Here is a 22,930-nt window from a genome sequence, read left to right on the forward strand (position 1 = left end):
TCGTTAAGACACTAACAGCTTACAGACGGTAGGCAATTAAGGTCACAGTTATGAAAACTTAGGACACTAAAGAGGCCTTTCTACTGACTCTGAAAAACACCAAAAGAAAGATGCCCAGGGTCCCTGCTCATCTGCGTGAATGTGCCTTAGGCATGCTGCAAGGAGGCATGACTACAGAGGTGGCCAGGGCAATACATTGCAATGTCCGTACTGTGAGACGCCTAAGACAGCACTACAGGGAGACAGGATGGACAGCTGATCGTCCTCGCAATTGCAGACCCCGTGTAACAACACCTGCACAGGATCGGTACATCTGAACATCACAGCTGCGGGACAGGTATAGGATGGCAACAACAACTGCCCGAGTTACACCAGGAACGCACAATCCCTCCATCAGTGCTCAGACTGTCCACAATAGGCTGAGAGAGGCTGGACTGAGGGCTTGTAGGCCTCATGTCTGTGGAACTTGTTCAGTTTACGTCTGTTGTTGAATCTTATGTTCATACAAATATTTACACATGTTAAGTATGCTGAAAATAAACACAGTTGACAGTGAGAGGACCTTTCTTTTTTTGCTAAGTTTATTGTATTAGTGTCTCTCTCCCCTTCTCATTGGTCTAGTAAATGGACAACATTGTTTTTATTGGTCTGTTTGTCAGTGTCAGCAGAGTAATCTACCCTGTAATTTGTTGTATCAAAACAGATTCTGTTAATGTCTCCGGTCATATAAAGTGTAGTAGACTTGCATGGTATGAGTAGGCATAAGCTACGGACAACAAACACAACTGCATTTTATTGATGGCAATTGGAATGCACAGAAATACTGTGTCGAGTTCCCGAGTCCCATTGGGCATTATGGGTATTCTTTTCTGGGTATTATGGGTAATATTTGTCTGGATATTATGGGTATTATTTTCTGGGTATTATTTTATAGGTATAATGGGTATTATTTTATGGGTATTATTTTCTGGGTATTATGGGTAATCTTTATGGGTATTTTATGGGTATTATTTCACGGGTATTATGGGTATTCTTTTCAGGTAATTCTGGGTAATATTTTCTGGGTATTATGACTCATAGTGGGGTACTCTACACGCTCAGACATGCATTTAACTGTCTTTTCAGCAGTGATTCTGTCTTTCTCGTAAGGATAGTAACCTGTTAACTATATATTCTAACTGATTGTATATCTATGACCCATTAGGTGGTGATGGTCAGGTGATTGAGAAGGCGTCCCACAGTGGGATGATCAACCCCAGCCATCAGTGGCAGAAGCTCAGCCACAACGGTCCTATTGGTCAGTTTGACTATCAGATCCGGGTCAGCTGTGACGAGCACTACTATGGCTTCGGATGCAACAAGTTCTGCCGACCCCGAGACGAGTTCTTCGGGCACTACACCTGCGACGACAACGGGAATAAGACCTGTCTGGAGGGCTGGTCTGGACGAGAATGTAACACACGTACGTAAACACGGACTACTTCCTGCTGACCTCTTGAGATCCCTTCCTGGAAAGATTATGATGGTACGGACTATTTCAATGTTGGAGAAAGGGGAATGCAAGGCTATGAACACACTAGGATGGATGTTCAGGTTGCCGATTAACTTCCTCCCTTTTGTACTTGCGTGTGTCAAATGTCAAAAGACATTAGGTGCCGAACTGCCAACAACCGTCACTTAATACTACCAACAGGTATTTACTGACGTGTGTGCTAATTTAGGCTTTCTTCCTGTCCCTTACCCCCACGCCACATCCTCTTCCCCCCCAACACCTTCCCTTCTCCAACTCTCCCTCCTCCTCCCTCTATCCCTCCACCTCTCCTTCCCTCCTCCCTCTATCCCTCCACCTCTCCTTCCCTCCTCCTCCCTCTCCCACATCTCCCTCCTCCTCCCTCTATCCCCCCACCCCCTCCTTCCCTCCTCCCTCCCTCCTCCTCCTCCCTCCCCACCTCTCCCTCCTCCTCCCTCTATCCCCCACCCCCTCCTTCCCTCCCCCTCTCCCTCCTCCTCCTCCCCCCTCCTCCTCCCCCTCCTCCTCCCTCTATCCCTCCACCACTCCTTCCCTCCCTCCCTCTCCCTCCTCCTACACCCCTCCTTCGCTCCCTCTCCCTCCTCCTACACCCCTCCTTCGCTCCCTCTCCCTCCTCCTCCACCCCCTCCTTCCCTCCCTCCCTCTCCCTCCTCCTCCACCCCTCCTTCCCTCCCTCTCCCCCACCTCCTCCACCCCCCTTCCCTCCCTCTCTCTCCCTCCTCCTCCACCCCTCCTTCCCTCCCTCCCTCCCTCTCCCTCCTCCTACACCCCTCCTTCCCTCCCCCTCTCTCCTCCTCCTCCACCCCTCCTTCCCTCCCTCCCTCTCCCTCCTCCTACACCCCCCTTCCCTCCCTCTCCCTCCTCCTCCACCCCTCCCTCCCTCTCCCTCCTCCTCCACCCCTCCTTCCTTCCTTCCCTCTCCCTCCTCCTCCTCCACCACTCCTTCCCTCCTCTTCCTCCCTCTCTCTCCATCCTCCCTCCCCCTTTCCTCCCTCCCTCCCCCTCCCTCCTCCTCCACCCCTCCTTCCCTCCCTCTCCCTCTCCCTCCTCCTCCACCCCTCGTTCCATCACTCCACCACTCCTTCCCTCCCTCTCCCTCCTCCTCCACCCCTCGTTCCATCACTCCACCACTCCTTCCCTCCCTCTCCCTCCTCCTACACCCCTCCTTCCCTCCCTCCCTCTCCCTCCTCCCTCCTCCACCCCTCCCTCCCTCTCTCTCTCCCTCCTCCTCCACCCCTCCTTCCCCTCCCTCCCTCCCTCTCCTCCTCCTCCTACACCCCTCCTTCCCTCCCTCTCCTCCATCCCCACCACTCCTTCCCTCCCTCTCCCTCCTCCTCCACCCCTCCTTCCCTCCCTCTCCCTCCTCCTCCACCCCCTCCTTCCCTCCTCCTCCACTCCCTCCTCCCCTCCCTTCCCTCCTCTCCTCCCTCTCTCCATCACTCCACCACTCCTTCCCTCCCTCTCCCCCTCCTACACCCCTCCCCCTCCCTCTCCTTCCTCCTCCACCCCTCCTTCCCTCCCTCTCCCTCCTCCTACCTCCCTCTCTCTCCATCACTCCACCCCTCCTGCCCCCCTCCTCCCTCTCCCTCCTCCTCCACCCCTCCTTCCCTCCCTCCTCCCTCCCTCCTCCTCCACCCCTCCTTCCCTCCCTCTCCCTCCTCCTCCACCCCTCCTTCCCTCCCTCTCCCTCCTCCTCCTCCCTCTCTCCATCACTCCACCACTCCTGCCATCCCTCTCCCTCTCCCTCCTCCTCCACCCCCGTCCTCCCTCCCTCCCTCCCTCCCTCCTCCCTCCTCCTCCACCCCTCCTTCCCTCCCTCCCTCTCCTCCTCCTCCACCCCTCCTTCCCTCCCTCCCTTCCCTCCCCCTCTCCCTCTCCCTCCTCCTCCACCCCTCGTTCCCCTCCCCTCTCCCTCCTCCTCCACCCCCTCCTTCCCTCCCTCTCCCTCCTCCTCCACCCCTCCTTCCTTCCCTCCCTCTCCCTCCTCCTCCACCCCCCTTCCCCTTCCTCCCTCTCCCTCCTCCTCCACCCCTCCTTCCCTCCCTCCCTCTCCCTCCTCCTCCACCCCCTCCTTCCCTCCCTCTCCCTCTCCCTCCTCCTCCACCACTCCTTCCCTCCCTCTCCCTCCTCCTCCACCACTCCTTCCCTCCTCCCTCTCCCTCCTCATCCACCCCTCCTTCCCCTCCTTCTCCCTCCTCCTCCACCCCTCCTTCCTCCCTCCCCTCCCTCCTCCACCACCCCCTCCCTCCCCTCTCCCTCCTCCTCCACCCCTCCTTCCCTCCCTCCCTCCCTCCCCTCCTCCTCCACCCACCACTCCTTCCCTCCCTCCCTCTCCCTCCTCCTACACCCCTCCTTCCCTCCCTCCCTCCTCCTCCCTCCCCTCCTCCTCCCTCCCTCCCTCTCCCTCCTCCTCCACCCCTCCTCCCTCCCTCCTTCCGTCCCTCTCCCTCCTCCTCCTCCCTCTCTCCATCACTCCACCACTCCTGCCATCCCTCTCCCTCTCCCTCCTCCTCCACTCCTCCTTCCCTCCCTCTCCCCCCTCCTCCACCCCCTCCTTCCCTCCCTCCCTCTCCCTCCTCCTCCACCCCCACCTTCCCTCCCTCCCTCTCCCTCCTCCTCCACCCCCCTTCCCTCCCTCCCTCTCTCCTCCTCCTCCACCCCCTCCTTCCCTCCCTCCTTCCCTCCCTCCCCCTCTCCCTCCTCCTCCTTCCCTCCCTCTCCCTCTCCCTCCTCCTCCACCACTCCTTCGCTCCCTCTCCCTCCTCCTCCACCCCTCCTTCGCTCCCTCTCCCTCCTCCTCCACCACTCCTGCCCTCCCTCTCCCTCTCCCTCCTCCTCCACCCCTCCTTCCCTCCCTCTCTCTCCTCCAGCCATTTGTCGGCAGGGCTGCAGTACAGAACATGGACACTGCAAAGAGCCAGATGACTGCAAGTAAGTGGCACTTTCCTCCCCTCCTTTCTCTCCAGGAATAACTGGAATCTGCTTCTCATTTTCAATGTCTGCCATGATATTTATGATTATTTACTTGACAAACAGCATTTTATCATGTGCTATGCAGCTTAATCCCCAGGTCCCTGGTATGGGAGTGGAGCTGTGTTGTAGCTGGCTATAAGTGGAGCTGTGTTGTAGCTGGCTATAAGTGGAGCTGTGTTGTAGCTGGCTATAAGTGGAGCTGTGTTGTAGCTGGCTGTAAGTGGAGCTGTGTTGTAGCTGGCTGTAAGTGGAGCTGTGTTGTAGCTGGCTATAAGTGGAGCTGTGTTGTAGCTGGCTATAAGTGGAGCTGTGTTGTAGCTGGCTATACGTGGAGCTGTGTTGTAGCTGGCTATAGGGTCTGAGGGAGTGGAGCTGTGTTGTAGATGGCTATAGGGTCTGAGAGAGTGGAGCTGTGTTGTAGCTGGCTATAGGGTCTGAGGGAGTGGAGCTGTGTTCTAGCTGGCTATAGGGTCTGAGGGATTGGAGCTGTGTTCTAGCTGGCTATAGGGTCTGAGTGGAGCTGTGTTGTAGCTGGCTATAGGGTCTGAGGGAGTGGAGCTGTGTTCTAGCTGGCTATAGGGTCTGTGTTGGCTGGCTATACGTGGAGCTGTGTTGTAGCTGGCTATAAGTGGAGCTGTGTTCTAGCTGGCTATAAGTAGAGCTGTGTTGTAGCTGGCTATAAGTGGAGCTGTGTTCTAGCTGGCTATAAGTGCAGCTGTGTTCGAGCTGGCTATAAGTGCAGCTGTATTCTAGCTGGCTATAAGTGGAGCTGTGTTCTAGCTGGCTATAAGTGGAGCTGTGTTCGAGCTGGCTATAAGTGGAGCTGTGTTCGAGCTGGCTAGAGTGCAGCTGTGTTCTAGCTGGCTATAGAGTCTGAGGGAGTGGAGCTGTGTTGTAGCTGGCTATAGGGTCTGAGGGAGTGGAGCTGTGTTGTAGCTGGCTATTGGGTCTGAGGGAGTGGAGCTGTGTTGTAGCTGGCTATAGGGTCTGAGGGAGTGGAGCTGTGTTCTTGCTGGCTATAAGTGGAGCTGTGTTCTAGCTGGCTATAGAGTCTGAGGGAGTGGAGCTGTGTTGTAGCTGGCTATAGGGTCTGAGGGAGTGGAGCTGTGTTGTAGATGGCTATAGGGTCTGAGGGAGTGGAGCTGTGTTGTAGCTGGCTATAGGGTCTGAGGGAGTGGAGCTGTGTTGTAGCTGGCTATAGGGTGTGAGGGAATGGAGCTGTGTTGTAGCTGGCTATAGGGTCTGTGTTGTAGCTGGAGTGGAGCTGTGTTCTAGCTGGCTATAGGGTCTGAGGGAGTGGAGCTGTGTTCTAGCTGGCTATAAGTGGAGCTGTGTTGTAGCTGGCTATAAGTGGAGCTGTGTTGTAGCTGGCTATAAGTGGAGCTGTGTTGTAGCTGGCTATAAGTGGAGCTGTGTTCTAGCTGGCTATAAGTGGAGCTGTGTTGTAGCTGGCTATAAGTGGAGCTGTGTTGTAGCTGGCTATAAGTGGAGCTGTGTTCTAGCTGGCTATAAGTGCAGCTGTGTTGTAGCTGGCTATAAGTGGAGCTGTGTTCTAGCTGGCTATAAGTTGAGCTGTGTTGTAGCTGGCTATAAGTGGAGCTGTGTTCTTGCTGGCTATAAGTGGAGCTGTGTTGTAGCTGGCTGAAGTGGAGCTGTGTTGTCGCTGGCTATACGTGGAGCTGTGTTGTAGCTGGCTATACGTGGAGCTGTGTTGTAGCTGGCTATTGGGTCTGAGGGAGTGGAGCTGTGTTGTAGCTGGCTATAGGGTCTGAGGGAGTGGAGCTGTGTTCTTGCTGGCTATAAGTGGAGCTGTGTTCTAGCTGGCTATAGAGTCTGAGGGAGTGGAGCTGTGTTCTAGCTGGCTATAGGGTCTGAGGGAGTGAAGCTGTGTTGTAGATGGCTATAGGGTCTGAGGGAGTGGAGCTGTGTTGTAGCTGGCTATAGGGTCTGAGGGAGTGGAGCTGTGTTGTAGCTGGCTATAGGGTCTGAGGGAGTGGAGCTGTGTTGTAGATGGCTATAGGGTCTGAGCTGGCTAGTGGAGCTGTGTTGTAGATGGCTATAGGGTCTGAGAGAGTGGAGCTGTGTTCTAGCTGGCTATAGGGTCTGAGGGATTGGAGCTGTGTTCTAGCTGGCTATAGGGTCTGAGGGAGTGGAGCTGTGTTGTAGCTGGCTATAGGGTCTGAGGGAGTGGAACTGTGTTCTAGCTGGCTATAGGGTCTGAGGGAGTGGAGCTGTGTTGTAGCTGGCTATAAGTGGAGCTGTGTTCTAGCAGGCTATAAGTGGAGCTGTGTTCTAGCTGGCTATAAGTGGAGCTGTGTTCGAGCTGGCTATAAGTGCAGCTGTGTTCTAGCTGGCTATAAGTGGAGCTGTGTTCTAGCTGGCTATAAGTGGAGCTGTGTTGTAGCTGGCTATAAGTGGAGCTGTGTTGTCGCTGGCTATACGTGGAGCTGTGTTGTAGCTGGCTATACGTGGAGCTGTGTTGTAGCTGGCTATTGGGTCTGAGGGAGTGGAGCTGTGTTGTAGCTGGCTATAGGGTCTGAGGGAGTGGAGCTGTGTTCTTGCTGGCTATAAGTGGAGCTGTGTTCTAGCTGGCTATAGAGTCTGAGGGAGTGGAGCTGTGTTGTAGCTGGCTATAGGGTCTGAGGGAGTGGAGCTGTGTTGTAGCTGGCTATAGGGTCTGAGGGAGTGGAGCTGTGTTGTAGATGGCTATAGGGTCTGAGAGAGTGGAGCTGTGTTCTAGCTGGCTATAGGGTCTGAGAGAGTGGAGCTGTGTTCTAGCTGGCTATAGGGTCTGAGGGAGTGGAGCTGTGTTGTAGCTGGCTATAGGGTCTGAGGGAGTGGAGCTGTGTTCTAGCTGGCTATAGGGTCTGAGGGAGTGGAGCTGTGTTGTAGCTGGCTATAAGTGGAGCTGTGTTCTAGCAGGCTATAAGTAGAGCTGTGTTGTAGCTGGCTATAAGTGGAGCTGTGTTCTAGCTGGCTATAAGTGCAGCTGTGTTCTAGCTGGCTATAAGTGCAGCTGTATTCTAGCTGGCTATAAGTGCAGCTGTATTCTAGCTGGCTATAAGTGCAGCTGTGTTCTAGCTGGCTATAAGTGGAGCTGTGTTCTAGCTGGCTATAAGTGGAGCTGTGTTCTAGCTGGCTATAAGTGGAGCTGTGTTCTAGCTGGCTATAAGTGCAGCTGTGTTCTAGCTGGCTATAAGTGCAGCTGTGTTCTAGCTGGCTATAAGTGCAGCTGTGTTCTAGCTGGCTATAAGTGGAGCTGTGTTCTAGCTGGCTATAAGTTGAGCTGTGTTCTAGCTGGCTATAAGTGGAGCTGTGTTCTAGCTGGCTATAAGTGGAGCTGTGTTCTAGCTGGCTATAAGTGCAGCTGTGTTCTAGCTGGCTATAAGTGGAGCTGTGTTGTAGCTGGCTATAAGTGGAGCTGTGTTGTAGCTGGCTATAAGTGGAGCTGTGTTGTAGCTGGCTATAAGTGGTGCTGTGTTCTAGCTGGCTATAATAGGAGCTGTGTTCTAGGGGTTATGGTAATAGCTGTGGTAATAGGGGTTATGCGTGTTGGGGTGATAGTAAGGGCTCAGGGATGGGGGGGATGATTGGGACGGATGGAGGAATGGGGAGAGGGAGGGAGGGATGGACGGATGAATGGGACGGATGGAGGGATGGGGGAGAGGGAGTGAGGGAGTGAAGGAAGGATGGATGATTGGGATGGATGGGGGGAGAGGGAGGGATGGGGGAAGGATGGATGATTGGGATGGATGGGGGAGAGGGAGGGAAGGACGGATGATTGGGATGGATGGAGGGATGGGGGAGAGGGAGGGAGGGATGGGGGTGGTCTGAATTTAACCCAACCCTAGTCCCTCTGTCTGTTCATGGTTCTGTCTGCGTTCCGGCCAAGGGATTGTGTGCAGTTCCACTTTTTGCCTAATAGACCATTACATTACGGAATGTAACAGAGAATCGCTATGGAATTCTGAGCCATTCCAAAATGAGTCTGATGGAGCCTTGGCTTGGAGCTTGTCTGTATGAGGTTGTCTATTGGGATAACTGCCAGCCAGCCGACCAGCCAACCAGCAAGCTGTGTTGGAATTAGTTGCAGGTTCTGTAATAGAACAGTCCTTATTAGTCAGATGGATCAGTATGTTATTTAGTCCTGGATGTGTGTTAAAGTGGTGTGTTTGTTTAGCTAGTGGTTTCATGTTGTTGTTTATGATACAGCCTGAGAGAGATGGTTAGTGGTTTCATGTTGTTGTTTGTGATACAGCCTGTGGGTGAGGGTTAGTGGTTTCATGTTGTTGTTTGTGATACAGCCTGTGGGAGAGGGGTAGTGGTTTCATGTTGTTGTTTATGATACAGCCTGAGGGAGAGGGGTAGTGGTTTCATGTTGTTGTTTATGATACAGCCTGAGGGAGAGGGTTAGTGGTTTCATGTTGTTGTTTATAACTTCAGACAATGGCGTTGATAGAGATGGCTGCCTCGCTTCTTGTTCTTAGGAAACTTGGCAGTATTTTGTTTTTTTATGTCTAATTTCTGAAGATTGTTCGGCCAGAAACATTTTTGTGTTATTGCATACAGCCAGGAAGAACTATTGGATATCAGAGCGGCCTTAACTCACCAGCAGTACGACCAGGAATACGACTTTCCCGAAGCAGATCCTTTGTTCCCCCGGGGCAATTGAACTGATTCCAGCAGCCGACCCAAAACAATGGCGGCGAAGGAGAGGTACTTGGAGTGGGTTTCTAGTCCGATTTAGGAGGCGCGCACACCACCCACCGCTTCCGAGAATATTACTCGTTAATGTTCAGTCTCTGGATAACATAGTTGACGAGCTCAGGGCATGGATCTCTTGCCAGAGAGACTTTAGGGATTGTAACCTACTCTGCTTCACGGAAACATGCATCTCTCGAGATATACGCTCCGAATCCATCCAGCCAGCTGGATTCTCAGGTCATCGTGCAGACAGGAATAAGTATCTCTCCGTGAAGAATTTGAGAAAAAGAATGCCGGAGTTCTATGAATATATTGACTGTAGTACTCGCACTACCAAAATACTCAACCAACTTCCGGGATGACTATAAAGGCCCTCCCCAGCCCTCCTTTCGGCAAATCTGACCATGACTGCTTCTCCCTTCCTATAGGCAGAAACTAAAACAGGAAGTACCTGTGCAAAAGGACTATTCAACGCTGGTCTGACCAATCGGAATCCACACTTCAAGATAGTTTTGATCACTGGGACTGGGACATATTTTCAGAGAATAATATCGACCTATACGCTGACTCGGTTCATCAGGAAGTGTTTAGGAGATGTTGTACCCACTGTGAATATTAAAACCTACCCTAACTAGAAACCGTGGTTGGATAGCGGCATTCGTCCAAAACTGAAAGGGCGAACCACCGCATTTAACCATGGCAAGGTGACTAGGAATATGGCTGAATACAAACAGTGTAGTTATTCCCCCCGTAAGGCAAAACGTCAGTATACAGACAGTGGGAGTTCAATTCAACGGCTCAGACACGAGACGTATGTGGCAGGGTCTACAGATGATCACAGACGACACAAGGAAAAAAAAAGAAAACCAGCCATGTTGCGGGCACCGACGTCTTGCTTTCAAACAAACTAAACACCTTCTTTGCCCGCTTTGAGGATAACAGTGCCACCGACGCGGCCCCCTACCAAGGACTGTGGGCTCTCCTTCTCCGCCGATGTGAGTAAGACATTTAAGCATCCCTAGCCGCTTCCTCAGAGCATGCGCAGACCAGCTGGCTGGTGTGTTTTACGGACATATTCAATCTCTCCCTATCCCAGTCTGCTGTCCCCAAATGCTTCAAGATGGACACCATTCTTCCTGTTCCCAAGAAGCAAAAGTAACTGAACTAAATGACTATCGCCCTGTAGCACTAGCTTCTGTCATCATGAAGTGCTTTGAGAGACTAGTCAACGATCATATCCACCTCCACCTTACCTGTCACCACCTAGACCCACTTCAATTTGTTTACCTTCCCAATATGTCCACAGACGATGCAATCACGATCACACTGCCATATCCCACGTGGACAAGAGGAATACATATGTAATAATGCTGTTGATTGACTATAGCTCAACATTCAACACCATAGTGCCCTCCAAGCTCATCATTTAGCTCGAGGCCCCGGGACTGAACCCCGCCCTGTGCGACTGGGTGCTGTACTTCCTGATGGTCCGCCCCCAGATGGTGAAGGTAGGAAACACCTCCACTTCGCTGGTCCTCAACACTGTGGCCCCACAAGGGTGCGTACTCAGCCCCCTCCTGTGCTCCCTGTTCATTAATGCGTGAACGTGGCCAAGCACGCCGCCAACTCAATCATCAAGTTTGCAGATGACACTACAGTAGTATACTTGATTACTAACAATGACAAGCCTACAGGGAGGAGCTAAGGGCTCTGGGAGTGTGGTGTCAGGAAAATAACCACACTCAACATCAACAAAACAAAGATGAACTTCAGGAAACAGCTGAGGGAGCACCCCCCCATCCACATCGACGGGACCGCAGTGGAGAAGGTGGAAAGCTTCAAGTTCCTCGGCGTACATGTTACTGACAAACTGAAATGGTCCACCCACACAGACAGCGTGGTGAAGAAGGTGCAGCAGATGCAAGACACAAGACGCAACAGCTTCTCTTCAACCTCAGGAGACTGAAGAGATTTGGCTTGTCACCTACTACCCTCACACAATTTTACAGATGCACCATCAAGAGCATCCTGTCGGGCTGTATCACCGCTTGGTACGGCAACTGCACCGCCCGCAACCCCAGGGCTCTCCAGAAGGTGGTGCAGTCTGCCCAACTCATCACTGGGGGCAAACTACCTGCCCTCCAGGACACCTGCAGCACCTGATGTCACAGGAAGTCCAAAAAGATCATCAACGACATTATCCACCCGAGCCACTGCCTGTTCACCCCGCTATCATCCAGAAGGTGAGGTCAGTACTGGTGCATCAAAGCTGGGACCGAGAGACTGATAGAAGCTGTTTATCTCAAGACCATCAGACTGTTAAATAGCCCCCACTAGCCAGCTACCGCCCGGTTTCTCAACCCTGCACCTTAGAGGCTGCTGCCCTATATAGATAGACTTGAAATCACTGTCCACTTTAATAAATGGACCACTCACTAATAGTGTTTACGTATCTTGCATTACTCATCCCATATGTACATACTGTATTATATTCTACTGTATCTGGGTCTATACCGCTCTGACAGTGCTTGTCCATATATTCATATATTCTTAATTGCATTCCTTTACTTAGATTTGTGTGTATGAAGTGAACTTGTTAGATATTACTGCACTGTTGGAGCTAGAAACACAAGCATTTAGTTAGATATTACTGCACTGTTGGAGCTAGGAACACAAGCATTTAGTTAGATACTACTGCACTGTTGGAGCTAGGAACACAAGCATTTGGTTAGATACTACTGCTCTGTTGGAACTAGAAACACAAGCATTTAGTTAGATATTACTGCTCTATTGGAACTAGAAACACAAGCATTTAGTTAGATACTACTGCACTGTTGGAGCTAGAAACACAAGCATTTTGCTACACCCGCAATACCATCTCATAAATATGTGCCCAATAACATCTGATAATTATGTGACCAATAACATCTGATAATTATGTGACCAATAACATCTGATAAATATGTGTATGTGACCATTAACATTTGATAAATATGTGACTAATAACATCTGATAATTATGTGTATGTGACCAATACCATCTGATAAACACGTGTATGTGACCAATAACATTTGGTTTGATGAGGCAAGGAGAAGGGTTAGAGCCAAGCTGAGATGGTTATCAGAAGGGCGTTGTGTACCTCAGTCCCACTTAGCCATTAGAGATGACAGGATGCCTCTCAAATGGAACCCCATTCCCTATATAGTGCACTACTTTAGTCTAGGACCTATTGGGATCTGGCTAAAGTAGTGCACTATGTAGAGAACAGTGTGCCCTTTGGGATGCACACCAAAACATGCAGAGGAAAACTAGTGACGTCAGAGCGTGAGAAAAACAAGGCGACTGATTATAAGATCAAACGTGATCTTCCCAGGAACGCTTGACTTTGACATGTGGCCAAAACAGAACAGTAAACCAAACTAAGCCAGTCTGAGACCCAGAGACACAAACAAAGCTGTGAGATACAAGAGAAGCACATCTCAACTTTATGTGCCATATGTAAAAAAAACACACAAAAAACAGGATCTTAGTCAGCCGAGCTTCTGCATGAAAAACCGAAAGGTCAAACAATGTACAAAAGCCTCCAGCTGATGGAGAAGGTATGGCTGCTGTTGGATGGAGAAGGTATGGCTGCTGTTGGATGGAGAAGGTATGGCTGCTGTTGGATGGAGAAGGTATGGCTGCTGTTGGATGGAGAAGGTATGGCTGCTGTTGGATGGAGAAGGTATGGCTGCTGTTGGATGGAGAAGGTATGGCTGCTGTTGGATGGAGAAGGTATGGCTGCTGTTGGATGGAGAAGGTATGGCTGCTGTTGGATGGAGAAGGTATGGCTGCTGTTGGATGGAGAATGGAGAAGGTATGGCTGCTGTTGGATGGAGAAGGTATGGCTGCTGTTGGATGGAGAAGGTATGGCTGCTGTTGGATGGAGAAGGTATGGCTGCTGTTGGATGGAGAAGGTATGGCTGCTGTTGGATGGAGAAGGTATGGCTGCTGTTGGATGGAGAAGGTATGGCTGCTGTTGGATGGAGAAGGTGGAGAAAGGGCTGCTGTTGGATGGCTGCTGTTGGATGGAGAAGGTATGGCTGCTGTTGGATGGAGAAGGTATGGCTGCTGTTGGATGGAGAAGGTATGGCTGCTGTTGGATGGAGAAGGTATGGCTGCTGTTGGATGGAGAAGGTATGGCTGCTGTTGGATGGAGAAGGTATGGCTGCTGTTGGATGGAGAAGGTATGGCTGCTGTTGGATGGAGAAGGTATGGCTGCTGTTGGATGGAGAAGGTATGGCTGCTGTTGGATGGCTGCTGTTGGATGGAGAAGGTATGGCTGCTGTTGGATGGAGAAGGTGCTGTTGGATGGAGAAGGTATGGCTGCTGTTGGATGGAGAAGGTATGGCTGCTGTTGGATGGAGAAGGTATGGCTGCTGTTGGATGGAGAAGGTATGGCTGCTGTTGGATGGAGAAGGTATGGCTGCTGTTGGATGGAGAAGGTATGGCTGCTGTTGGATGCTGGAATTATATATATAAGTCAACTCTGGGGGGCTGAGATTCCCTGCATCACAGAAGCACGCTAGTGTGCATGTCATTTTACCATTACGGAGTCCCAAATTACACTCTATTTCCCTATGAGCCCTGCTCAGAAGTGGTGCACTGTTTAGGGAATTAGGGTGTCATTTGGAACACGGCCTTGGTGTGGCTTTCCCTTGTAACAGCTCCAGGCCCAACTGTCTTGGCCTTTGTTGTTGTGCCTAGCTAGGTGTGGCTATATCGATGCACATGTACACTCCCCATCAGTGCTTTTAAAGCAGAGGATTGGTGTAAACATTGCCTTGGGGGGGTTTCCACCATGGTTTCATCTGCCTTCATTCACCTCGACTCATTCCACATGTTGTGGTAACAGCCTGAATTCAAACTGGTTCAATATATGTTTTTCTCACCCATGTACACAATACCCCATAACGACAAAGTGAAAATATGTTTTTAGACATTTTTGTAAATGTTTTGAAAATAAAATACAGAAATATCTCATTTACATAAGTATTCACATCCCTGAGTCAATACATGTTAGAATCAGCGTTGGCAGTGAATACAGCTGTCTTTCTGGGTCAGTCTCATGGCTTTGAACACCTGGATAGTACAATATCTGCCCATTTTTATTCTTTATTAATTCCTCATGCCAAGGTGGTTGTTGATCATAGATAGACAGCCATTTTCAAGTCTTGCCATAGATTTATCAAGCTGATTTAAGTCCAAACTGTAACTCGGCCACTCAGTTTATTGTATTGGTCTCTGACACTTACTATGCAACCACCAGTTGAAAGGTGATTTGTCCACCAGCTGACCACCAGCTGACCACCAGCTGACCACCTAGCTGACCACAGCTGACCATTAGCTGACCAGGCCAGTGACCACCAGCTCAATTTACCACCAGCTGACCACGGCTGACCACCAGCTGACCACCAGCTGACCACCAGCTGACCACCAGCCTTGACCACCAGCCGACCACCAGCTGACCACAAGTGATTCTAGACCACCAGCTGACCACTAGCTGACCACCAGCTGACCACCAGCTGACCACCAGCTGACCACCAGCTGACCACCAGCTGACCACCAGCCGACCACCACACAGACACTTTAGCTCAATCAAACCATTTTGTTTTTGCAAGAAAACTGTTATGAGATCAGTCAGCCCTTGAATGACAGCTAGCATGCTAATGTTAGCTAGCAAGAGGTTTTTGCTATTCATATTGGTACATTATTGAAAGCTAACCTAGCGAGCTAGAGCTATATGCCATATGGCAAACAAGGTAGGAATTAAGATTGTTATGCTTGTTATGCTAGCAAAGACTTGTCTAACTGACATTGGCAAGAGTATGGCGTAATGTTAGTTACAGCGTGGTGAGGGTGAAATAAATTATTAATTAATAAATTATTTCTTCAACATCTCACTAGCTTCCTAGATATCTAGCTAGTTGTAGCCAAAGGACTTCCTACAAAATCTAGTTAGCTAGCTTGCAACATTAGTAAAGCTAGCTAGCTGCACAGTCACATTGGCTACCTGGCAACATTAAATCATTTCTAAGTTCTAGAGGCACTGGAAATGCAATTCGAGCCAGCCCACCAGGGCCGGCCAGGCAGCCCACCAGGGCCGGCCAGACAGCCCTCCACCAGGGCCGGCCAGACAGCCCACCAGGGCCGGCCAGACAGCCCAGGTCCAGCCCACCAGGGCCGGCCAGACAGCCCACCAGGGCCAGCCAGCCAGCCCACCAGGGCCACCCACCAGGGCCGGCCGGACAGCCCACCAGGGCCAGCCAGCCAGCCCACCAGGGCCAGCCAGCCAGCCCACCAGGGCCGGCCGGACAGCCCACCAGGGCCTATCCACCACGGCCAGCCAGCCAGTTCACCAGGGCCATCCAGCCCACCACGGCCAGCCAGCCAGCCCACCACGGCCAGCCAGCCAGTCCACCAGGGCCATCCAGCCCACCACGGCCAGTCCAACCTGGGTTGACTTTAAAGTTACAATGGAACCAAGGCTTTAGAGTGGAGACGGGTGCAGACCTCTAACAGAGTCTATGTTGTGACCTCACCAGGTTGTTTAGATAACTAGTCCATGCAAACTGCAGCAAGCGCTCTTATTTACTCAAAGAGCTACTTTCCCACCATAGGGAAATGCATGACCGCCGCACACAGCAGGCAGGAACACAGACACAAACATAGTGTCTAGTGCTTTCCAGCTGAATGGCTGGAGGCAGGTGCGTTCCTTTGCAGACTACAAGCCCTGCTGTCAGGCAGGCCAGCAACATCTGTTGGGAACCCCTGGGGTTGAAATCAAGCTGTGGCCTTCTTCACATTTCACAATTCTCATTGAGTCATCCTCAATGTTGTTTCCCTTCAATTTAGTTTGCCAAATGTTGTGATATTGAGGAGTGACACTTTCATCAACGTTATCTAATCTATTGATGTGCCCTGCTCTATGGAGGAATGGTACTGTACAGTGAAAACAATGTAAGCTCCAGCCAAAACCAGACTCATCATTTAGGTGAGGCTAAAGACCAGACTTGGTATCCTCTGCCATTGGACATGGACTCTTTCAGAAGCACAGTCCTGTGTCCCTCTGCAGTTTGGCGAGATGATATTCTTCAACAGAAATGGGCAGTGAGCAGAGGCCAGTGTTAAATTTGATTGTTAAACTGCTGAGAAATGACGGGGACAGTACTGAAAGTGTAACTGAGTCCAAATCAAAAATAGTAGCCCTGTGTAGTAGTTTGGCTGGAAGGACTGAGGGCCTTGTTAACAGTTTGGCTGGAAGGACTGAGGGCCTTGTTAACAGAAGGGCTGGAAGGACTGAGGGCCTTGTTAACAGAAGGGCTGGAAGGACTGAGGGCCTTGTTAACAGAAGGGCTGGAAGGACTGAGGGCCTTGTTAACAGAAGGGCTGGAAGGACTGAGGGCCTTGTTAACAGAAGGGCTGGAAGGACTGAGGGCCTTGTTAACAGAAGGGCTGGAAGGACTGAGGGCCTTGTTAACAGAACTGAGGGCCTTGTTAACAGTTTGGCTGGATGGACTGAGGGCCTTGTTAACAGTTTGGCTGGAAGGACTGAGGGCCTTGTTAACAGAAGGGCTGGAAGGACTGAGGGCCTTGTTAACAGAAGGGCTGGAAGGACTGAGGGCCTTGTTAACAGAAGGGCTGGAAGGACTGAGGGCCTTGTTAACAGAAGGGCTGGAAGGACTGAGGGCCTTGTTAACAGTTTGGCTGGAAGGACTGAGGGCCTTGTTAACAGAAGGGCTGGAAGGACTGAGGGCCTTGTTAACAGTTTGGCTGGAAGGACTGAGGGCCTTGTTAACAGAAGGGCTGGAAGGACTGAGGGCCTTGTTAACAGAAGGGCTGGAAGGACTGAGGGCCTTGTTAACAGAAGGGCTGGAAGGACTGAGGGCCTTGTTAACAGAAGGGCTGGAAGGACTGAGGGCCTTGTTAACAGAAGGGCTGGAAGGACTGAGGGCCTTGTTAACAGAAGGGCTGGAAGGACTGAGGGCCTTGTTAACAGAAGGGCTGGAAGGACTGAGGGCCTTGTTAACAGAAGGGCTGGAAGGACTGAGGGCCTTGTTAACAGAAGGGCTGGAAGGACTGAGGGCCTTGTTAACAGTTTGGCTGGAAGGACTGAGGGCCTTGTTAAAGGACTGAGGGCCTTGTTAACAGTTTGGCTGGAAGGACTGAGGGCCTTGTTAACAGAAGGGCTGGAAGGACTGAGGGCCTTGTTAACAGTTTGGCTGGACGGACTGAGGGCCTTGTTAACAGTTTGGCTGGAAGGACTGAGGGCCTTGTTAACAGTTTGGCTGGAAGGACTGAGGGCCTTGTTAACAGAAGGGCTGGAAGGACTGAGGGCCTTGTTAACAGTTTGGCTGGAAGGACTGAGGGCCTTGTTAACAGAAGGGCTGGAAGGACTGAGGGCCTTGTTAACAGAAGGGCTGGAAGGACTGAGGGCCTTGTTAACAGAAGGGCTGGAAGGACTGAGGGCCTTGTTAACAGAAGGGCTGGAAGGACTGAGGGCCTTGTTAACAGTTTGGCTGGAAGGACTGAGGGCCTTGTTAACAGAAGGGCTGGAAGGACTGAGGGCCTTGTTAACAGAAGGGCTGGAAGGACTGAGGGCCTTGTTAACAGAAGGGCTGGAAGGACTGAGGGCCTTGTTAACAGAAGGGCTGGAAGGACTGAGGGCCTTGTTAACAGAAGGGCTGGAAGGACTGAGGGCCTTGTTAACAGTTTGGCTGGAAGGACTGAGGGCCTTGTTAACAGAAGGGCTGGAAGGACTGAGGGCCTTGTTAACAGAAGGGCTGGAAGGACTGAGGGCCTTGTTAACAGAAGGGCTGGAAGGACTGAGGGCCTTGTTAACAGAAGGGCTGGAAGGACTGAGGGCCTTGTTAACAGTTTGGCTGGAAGGACTGAGGGCCTTGTTAACAGAAGGGCTGGAAGGACTGAGGGCCTTGTTAACAGAAGGGCTGGAAGGACTGAGGGCCTTGTTAACAGTTTGGCTGGAAGGACTGAGGGCCTTGTTAACAGAAGGGCTGGAAGGACTGAGGGCCTTGTTAACAGAAGGGCTGGAAGGACTGGGGGCCTTGTTAACAGAAGGGCTGGAAGGACTGAGGGCCTTGTTAACAGTTTGGCTGGACGGACTGAGGGCCTTGTTAACAGTTTGGCTGGAAGGACTGAGGGCCTTGTTAACAGTTTGGCTGGAAGGACTGAGGGCCTTGTTAACAGTTTGGCTGGAAGGACTGAGGGCCTTGTTAACAGTTTGGCTGGAAGGACTGAGGGCCTTGTTAACAGAAGGGCTGGAAGGACTGAGGGCCTTGTTAACAGAAGGGCTGGAAGGACTGAGGGCCTTGTTAACAGAAGGGCTGGAAGGACTGAGGGCCTTGTTAACAGAAGGGCTGGAAGGACTGAGGGCCTTGTTAACAGTTTGGCTGGAAGGACTGAGGGCCTTGTTAACAGTTTGGCTGGAAGGACTGAGGGCCTTGTTAACAGAAGGGCTGGAAGGACTGAGGGCCTTGTTAACAGAAGGGCTGGAAGGACTGAGGGCCTTGTTAACAGTTTGGCTGGAAGGACTGAGGGCCTTGTTAACAGAAGGGCTGGAAGGACTGAGGGCCTTGTTAACAGTTTGGCTGGAAGGACTGAGGGCCTTGTTAACAGAAGGGCTGGAAGGACTGAGGGCCTTGTTAACAGTTTGGCTGGAAGGACTGAGGGCCTTGTTAACAGAAGGGCTGGAAGGACTGAGGGCCTTGTTAACAGAAGGGCTGGAAGGACTGAGGGCCTTGTTAACAGAAGGGCTGGAAGGACTGAGGGCCTTGTTAACAGTTTGGCTGGAAGGACTGAGGGCCTTGTTAACAGAAGGGCTGGAAGGACTGAGGGCCTTGTTAACAGAAGGGCTGGAAGGACTGAGGGCCTTGTTAACAGTTTGGCTGGAAGGACTGAGGGCCTTGTTAACAGAAGGGCTGGAAGGACTGAGGGCCTTGTTAACAGAAGGGCTGGAAGGACTGAGGGCCTTGTTAACAGAAGGGCTGGAAGGACTGAGGGCCTTGTTAACAGAAGGGCTGGAAGGACTGAGGGCCTTGTTAACAGAAGGGCTGGAAGGACTGGGGGCCTTGTTAACAGAAGGGCTGGAAGGACTGGGGGCCTTGTTAACAGAAGGGCTGGAAGGACTGAGGGCCTTGTTAACAGAAGGGCTGGAAGGACTGAGGGCCTTGTTAACAGAAGGGCTGGAAGGACTGAGGGCCTTGTTAACAGAAGGGCTGGAAGGACTGAGGGCCTTGTTAACAGAAGGGCTGGAAGGACTGAGGGCCTTGTTAACAGTTTGGCTGGAAGGACTGAGGGCCTTGTTAACAGAAGGGCTAGAAAGACTGAGGGCCTTGTTAACAGAAGGGCTGGAAGGACTGAGGGCCTTGTTAACAGAAGGGCTGGAAGGACTGAGGGCCTTGTTAACAGAAGGGCTGGAAGGACTGAGGGCCTTGTTAACAGAAGGGCTGGAAGGACTGAGGGCCTTGTTAACAGTTTGGCTGGAAGGACTGAGGGCCTTGTTAACAGAAGGGCTGGAAGGACTGAGGGCCTTGTTAACAGAAGGGCTGGAAGGACTGGGGGCCTTGTTAACAGAAGGGCTGGAAGGACTGAGGGCCTTGTTAACAGAAGGGCTGGAAGGACTGAGGGCCTTGTTAACAGAAGGGCTGGAAGGACTGAGGGCCTTGTTAACAGAAGGGCTGGAAGGACTGAGGGCCTTGTTAACAGAAGGGCTGGAAGGACTGAGGGCCTTGTTAACAGAAGGGCTGGAAGGACTGAGGGCCTTGTTAACAGAAGGGCTGTGGTCCCACTGTGGAATCCTCTTTTGTTTTGTCTGAGAGTAGATACATGATGTGAATAGCTTCTTTAATCACAGAGAGACCACCGTCTTTATTTGTACAGTCTGTTTCTCTCTCCGCTAATCACATCTCCCGACTCGCTCGTCCCTCGTGGGTTGTGTGTGTTAGTGAGGCTCGGGGCAGATGTTTGTTCACCCGCCCGCAATTACCAATAACCATCCACAACCGCCTTCCTGTGATAGTGACAATCTGTTGCCCGCATCCGACCCGAGCCTTTTAGTATGTTCTGTACTGTTCTGGCCCTCCCTTCTATAACATTAGAACAAATCTTCATAGTATTGCGTTTATTATGGATCCCCATTAGTTCCTGCCAAGGCAGCAGCTACTCTTCCTGGGGTTTATTATGGATCCCCATTAGTTCCTGCCAAGGTCCCTTCTAGCAGCATAGTATTCCTGGGGTTTATTATGGATCCCCATTAGTTCCTGTCAAGGTAGCAGCTACTCTTCCTGGGGTTTATTATGGATCCCCATTAGTTCCTGCTAAGGCAGCAGCTACTCTTCCTGGGGTTTATTATGGATCCCCATTAGTTCATGCTAAGGCAGCAGCTACTCTTCCTGGGGTTTATTATGGATCCCCATTAGTTCCTGCCAAGGCAGCAGCTACTCTTCCTGGGGTTTATTATGGATCCCCATTAGTTCCTGTCAAGGTAGCAGCTACTCTTCCTGGGGTTTATTATGGATCCCCATTAGTTCCTGCTAAGGCAGCAGCTACTCTTCCTGGGGTTTATTATGGATCCCCATTAGTTCCTGCCAAGGCAGCAGCTACTCTTCCTGGGGTTTATTATGGAACCCCACTAGTTCCTGCCAAGGCAGCAGCTGATGGGGTTTATTGGATCCCCATTAGTTCCTGCCAAGGCAGCAGCTACTCTTCCTGGGGTTTAATTATGGATCCCCATTAGTTCCTGCCAAGGCAGCTGCTACTCTTCCTGGGGTTTATTATGGATCCCCATTAGTTCCTGCCAATTACAGCTACTCTTCCTTGAGTTTATGTATGGATCCCCATTAGTTCCTGCCAAGGCAGCAGCTACTCTTCCTGGGGTTTATTATGGATTTTCCTGCCAAGGCAGCAGCTACTCTTCCTGTTTATTATGGATCCCCATTAGTTCCTGCCAAGGCAGCAGCTGACTCTTCCTGGGGTTTATTATGGATCCCCATTAGTTCCTGTCAAGGTAGCAGCTACTCTTCCTGGGATTTATTGGATCCCCATTAGTTCCTGCTAAGGCAGCAGCTACTCTTCCTGGGGTTTATTATGGATCCCCATTAGTTACTGCCAAGGCAGCAGCTACTCTTCCTGATGTTTATTATGGATCCCCATTTTTTCCTGCCAAGGCCAGCTACTCTTCCTGGGGTTTATTGGGATCCCCATTAGTTCCTGTCAAGGTAGCAGCTACTCTTCCTGGGGTTTATTATGGATCCCCATTAGTTCCTGCCAAGGCAGCAGCTACTCTTCCTGGGGTTTATTATGGAACCCCACTAGTTCCTGCCAAGGCAGCAGCTACTCTTCCTGGGGTTTATTATGGATCCCCATTAGTTCCTGCCAAGGCAGCAGCTACTCTTCCTGGGGTTTAATTATGGATCCCCATTAGTTCCTGCCAAGGCAGCTGCTACTCTTCCTGGGGTTTATTATGGATCCCCATTAGTTCCTGATGTATTGGAGAGCAGCTACTCTTCCTTGAGTTTATTATGGATCCCCAATGATGTTCCTGCCAAGGCAGCAGCTACTCTTCCTGGGGTTTATTATGGATTTTCCTGCTAAGGCAGCAGCTACTCTTCCTGGGGTTTATGTATGGATCCCCATTAGTTCCTGCTAAGGCACAGCTGACTCTTCCTGGGGTTTATTATGGATCCCCATTAGTTCCTGCCAAGGCAGCAACTACTCTTCCTGGGGTTTAATTATGGATCCCCATTAGTTCCTGCCAAGGCAGCAGCTACTCTTCCTGGGGTTTATTATGGATCCCCATTAGTTCCTGCCAAGGCAGCAGCTGATGTTCCTGGGGTTTATTATGGATCCCCATTAGTGATCCTATTGGAGGCAGCAGCTACTCCATTCCTGGGGTATATGTATTGGATCCCCATTAGTTCCTGCCAAGGCAGCAGCTACTCTTCCTGGGTTTTATTATGGATCCCCATTAGTTCCTGCTAAGGCAGCAGCTACTCTTCCTGGGGTTTATTATGGATCCCCATTAGTTCCTGCCAAGGTAGCAGCTACTCTTCCTGGGGTTTATTATAGATCCCCATTAGTTCCTGCCAAGGCAGCAGCTACCTTTCCCGGGGTTTATTATGGATTATTATTTATTATTTATTAGAGGGATGTATTGGAGATTACAGCTACTGCCATTACGAACAGTGATGTATTGGAGATTACAGCTACTGCCATTATGAACAGTGATGTATTGGAGATTACAGCTACTGCCATTACGAACAGTGATGTATTGGAGATTACAGCTACTGCCATTATGAACAGTGATGTATTGGAGATTACAGCTACTGCCATTACGAACAGTGATGTATTGGAGATTACAGCTACTGCCATTACGAACAGTGATGTATTGGAGATTACAGCTACTGCCATTATGAACAGTGATGTATTGGAGATTACAGCTACTGCCATTACGAACAGTGATGTATTGGAGATTGCAGCTACTGCCATTACGAACAGTTATGTATTGGAGATTACAGCTACTGCCATTACGAACAGTGATGAATTGGAGATTACAGCTACTGCCATTACGAACAGTGATGTATTGGAGATTACAGCTACTGCCATTATGAACAGTGATGTATTGGAGATTACAGCTACTGCCATTACGAACAGTGATGTATTGGA

At 51.0% G+C, this 22,930-nt stretch overlaps 1 protein-coding gene across 1 annotated transcript in view; it reads left to right on the top strand.

Annotated features, from left to right (window-relative positions):
* LOC135532096 (protein jagged-1b-like) overlaps positions 1 to 22,930 on the top strand; it is a 61,028-nt gene that overhangs the window by 32,471 nt on the left and 5,627 nt on the right. The window contains exons 4-5 of the mRNA XM_064959734.1: positions 1,205 to 1,462; positions 4,402 to 4,462. Of these exons, the coding sequence (XP_064815806.1) occupies positions 1,205 to 1,462; positions 4,402 to 4,462 (319 nt within the window). The remainder of the gene's footprint in view (positions 1 to 1,204; positions 1,463 to 4,401; positions 4,463 to 22,930) is intronic.

Source organism: Oncorhynchus masou, unplaced genomic scaffold (genome assembly GCF_036934945.1).
Source record: "Oncorhynchus masou masou isolate Uvic2021 unplaced genomic scaffold, UVic_Omas_1.1 unplaced_scaffold_1723, whole genome shotgun sequence".
NCBI lineage: Eukaryota > Metazoa > Chordata > Actinopteri > Salmoniformes > Salmonidae > Oncorhynchus > Oncorhynchus masou.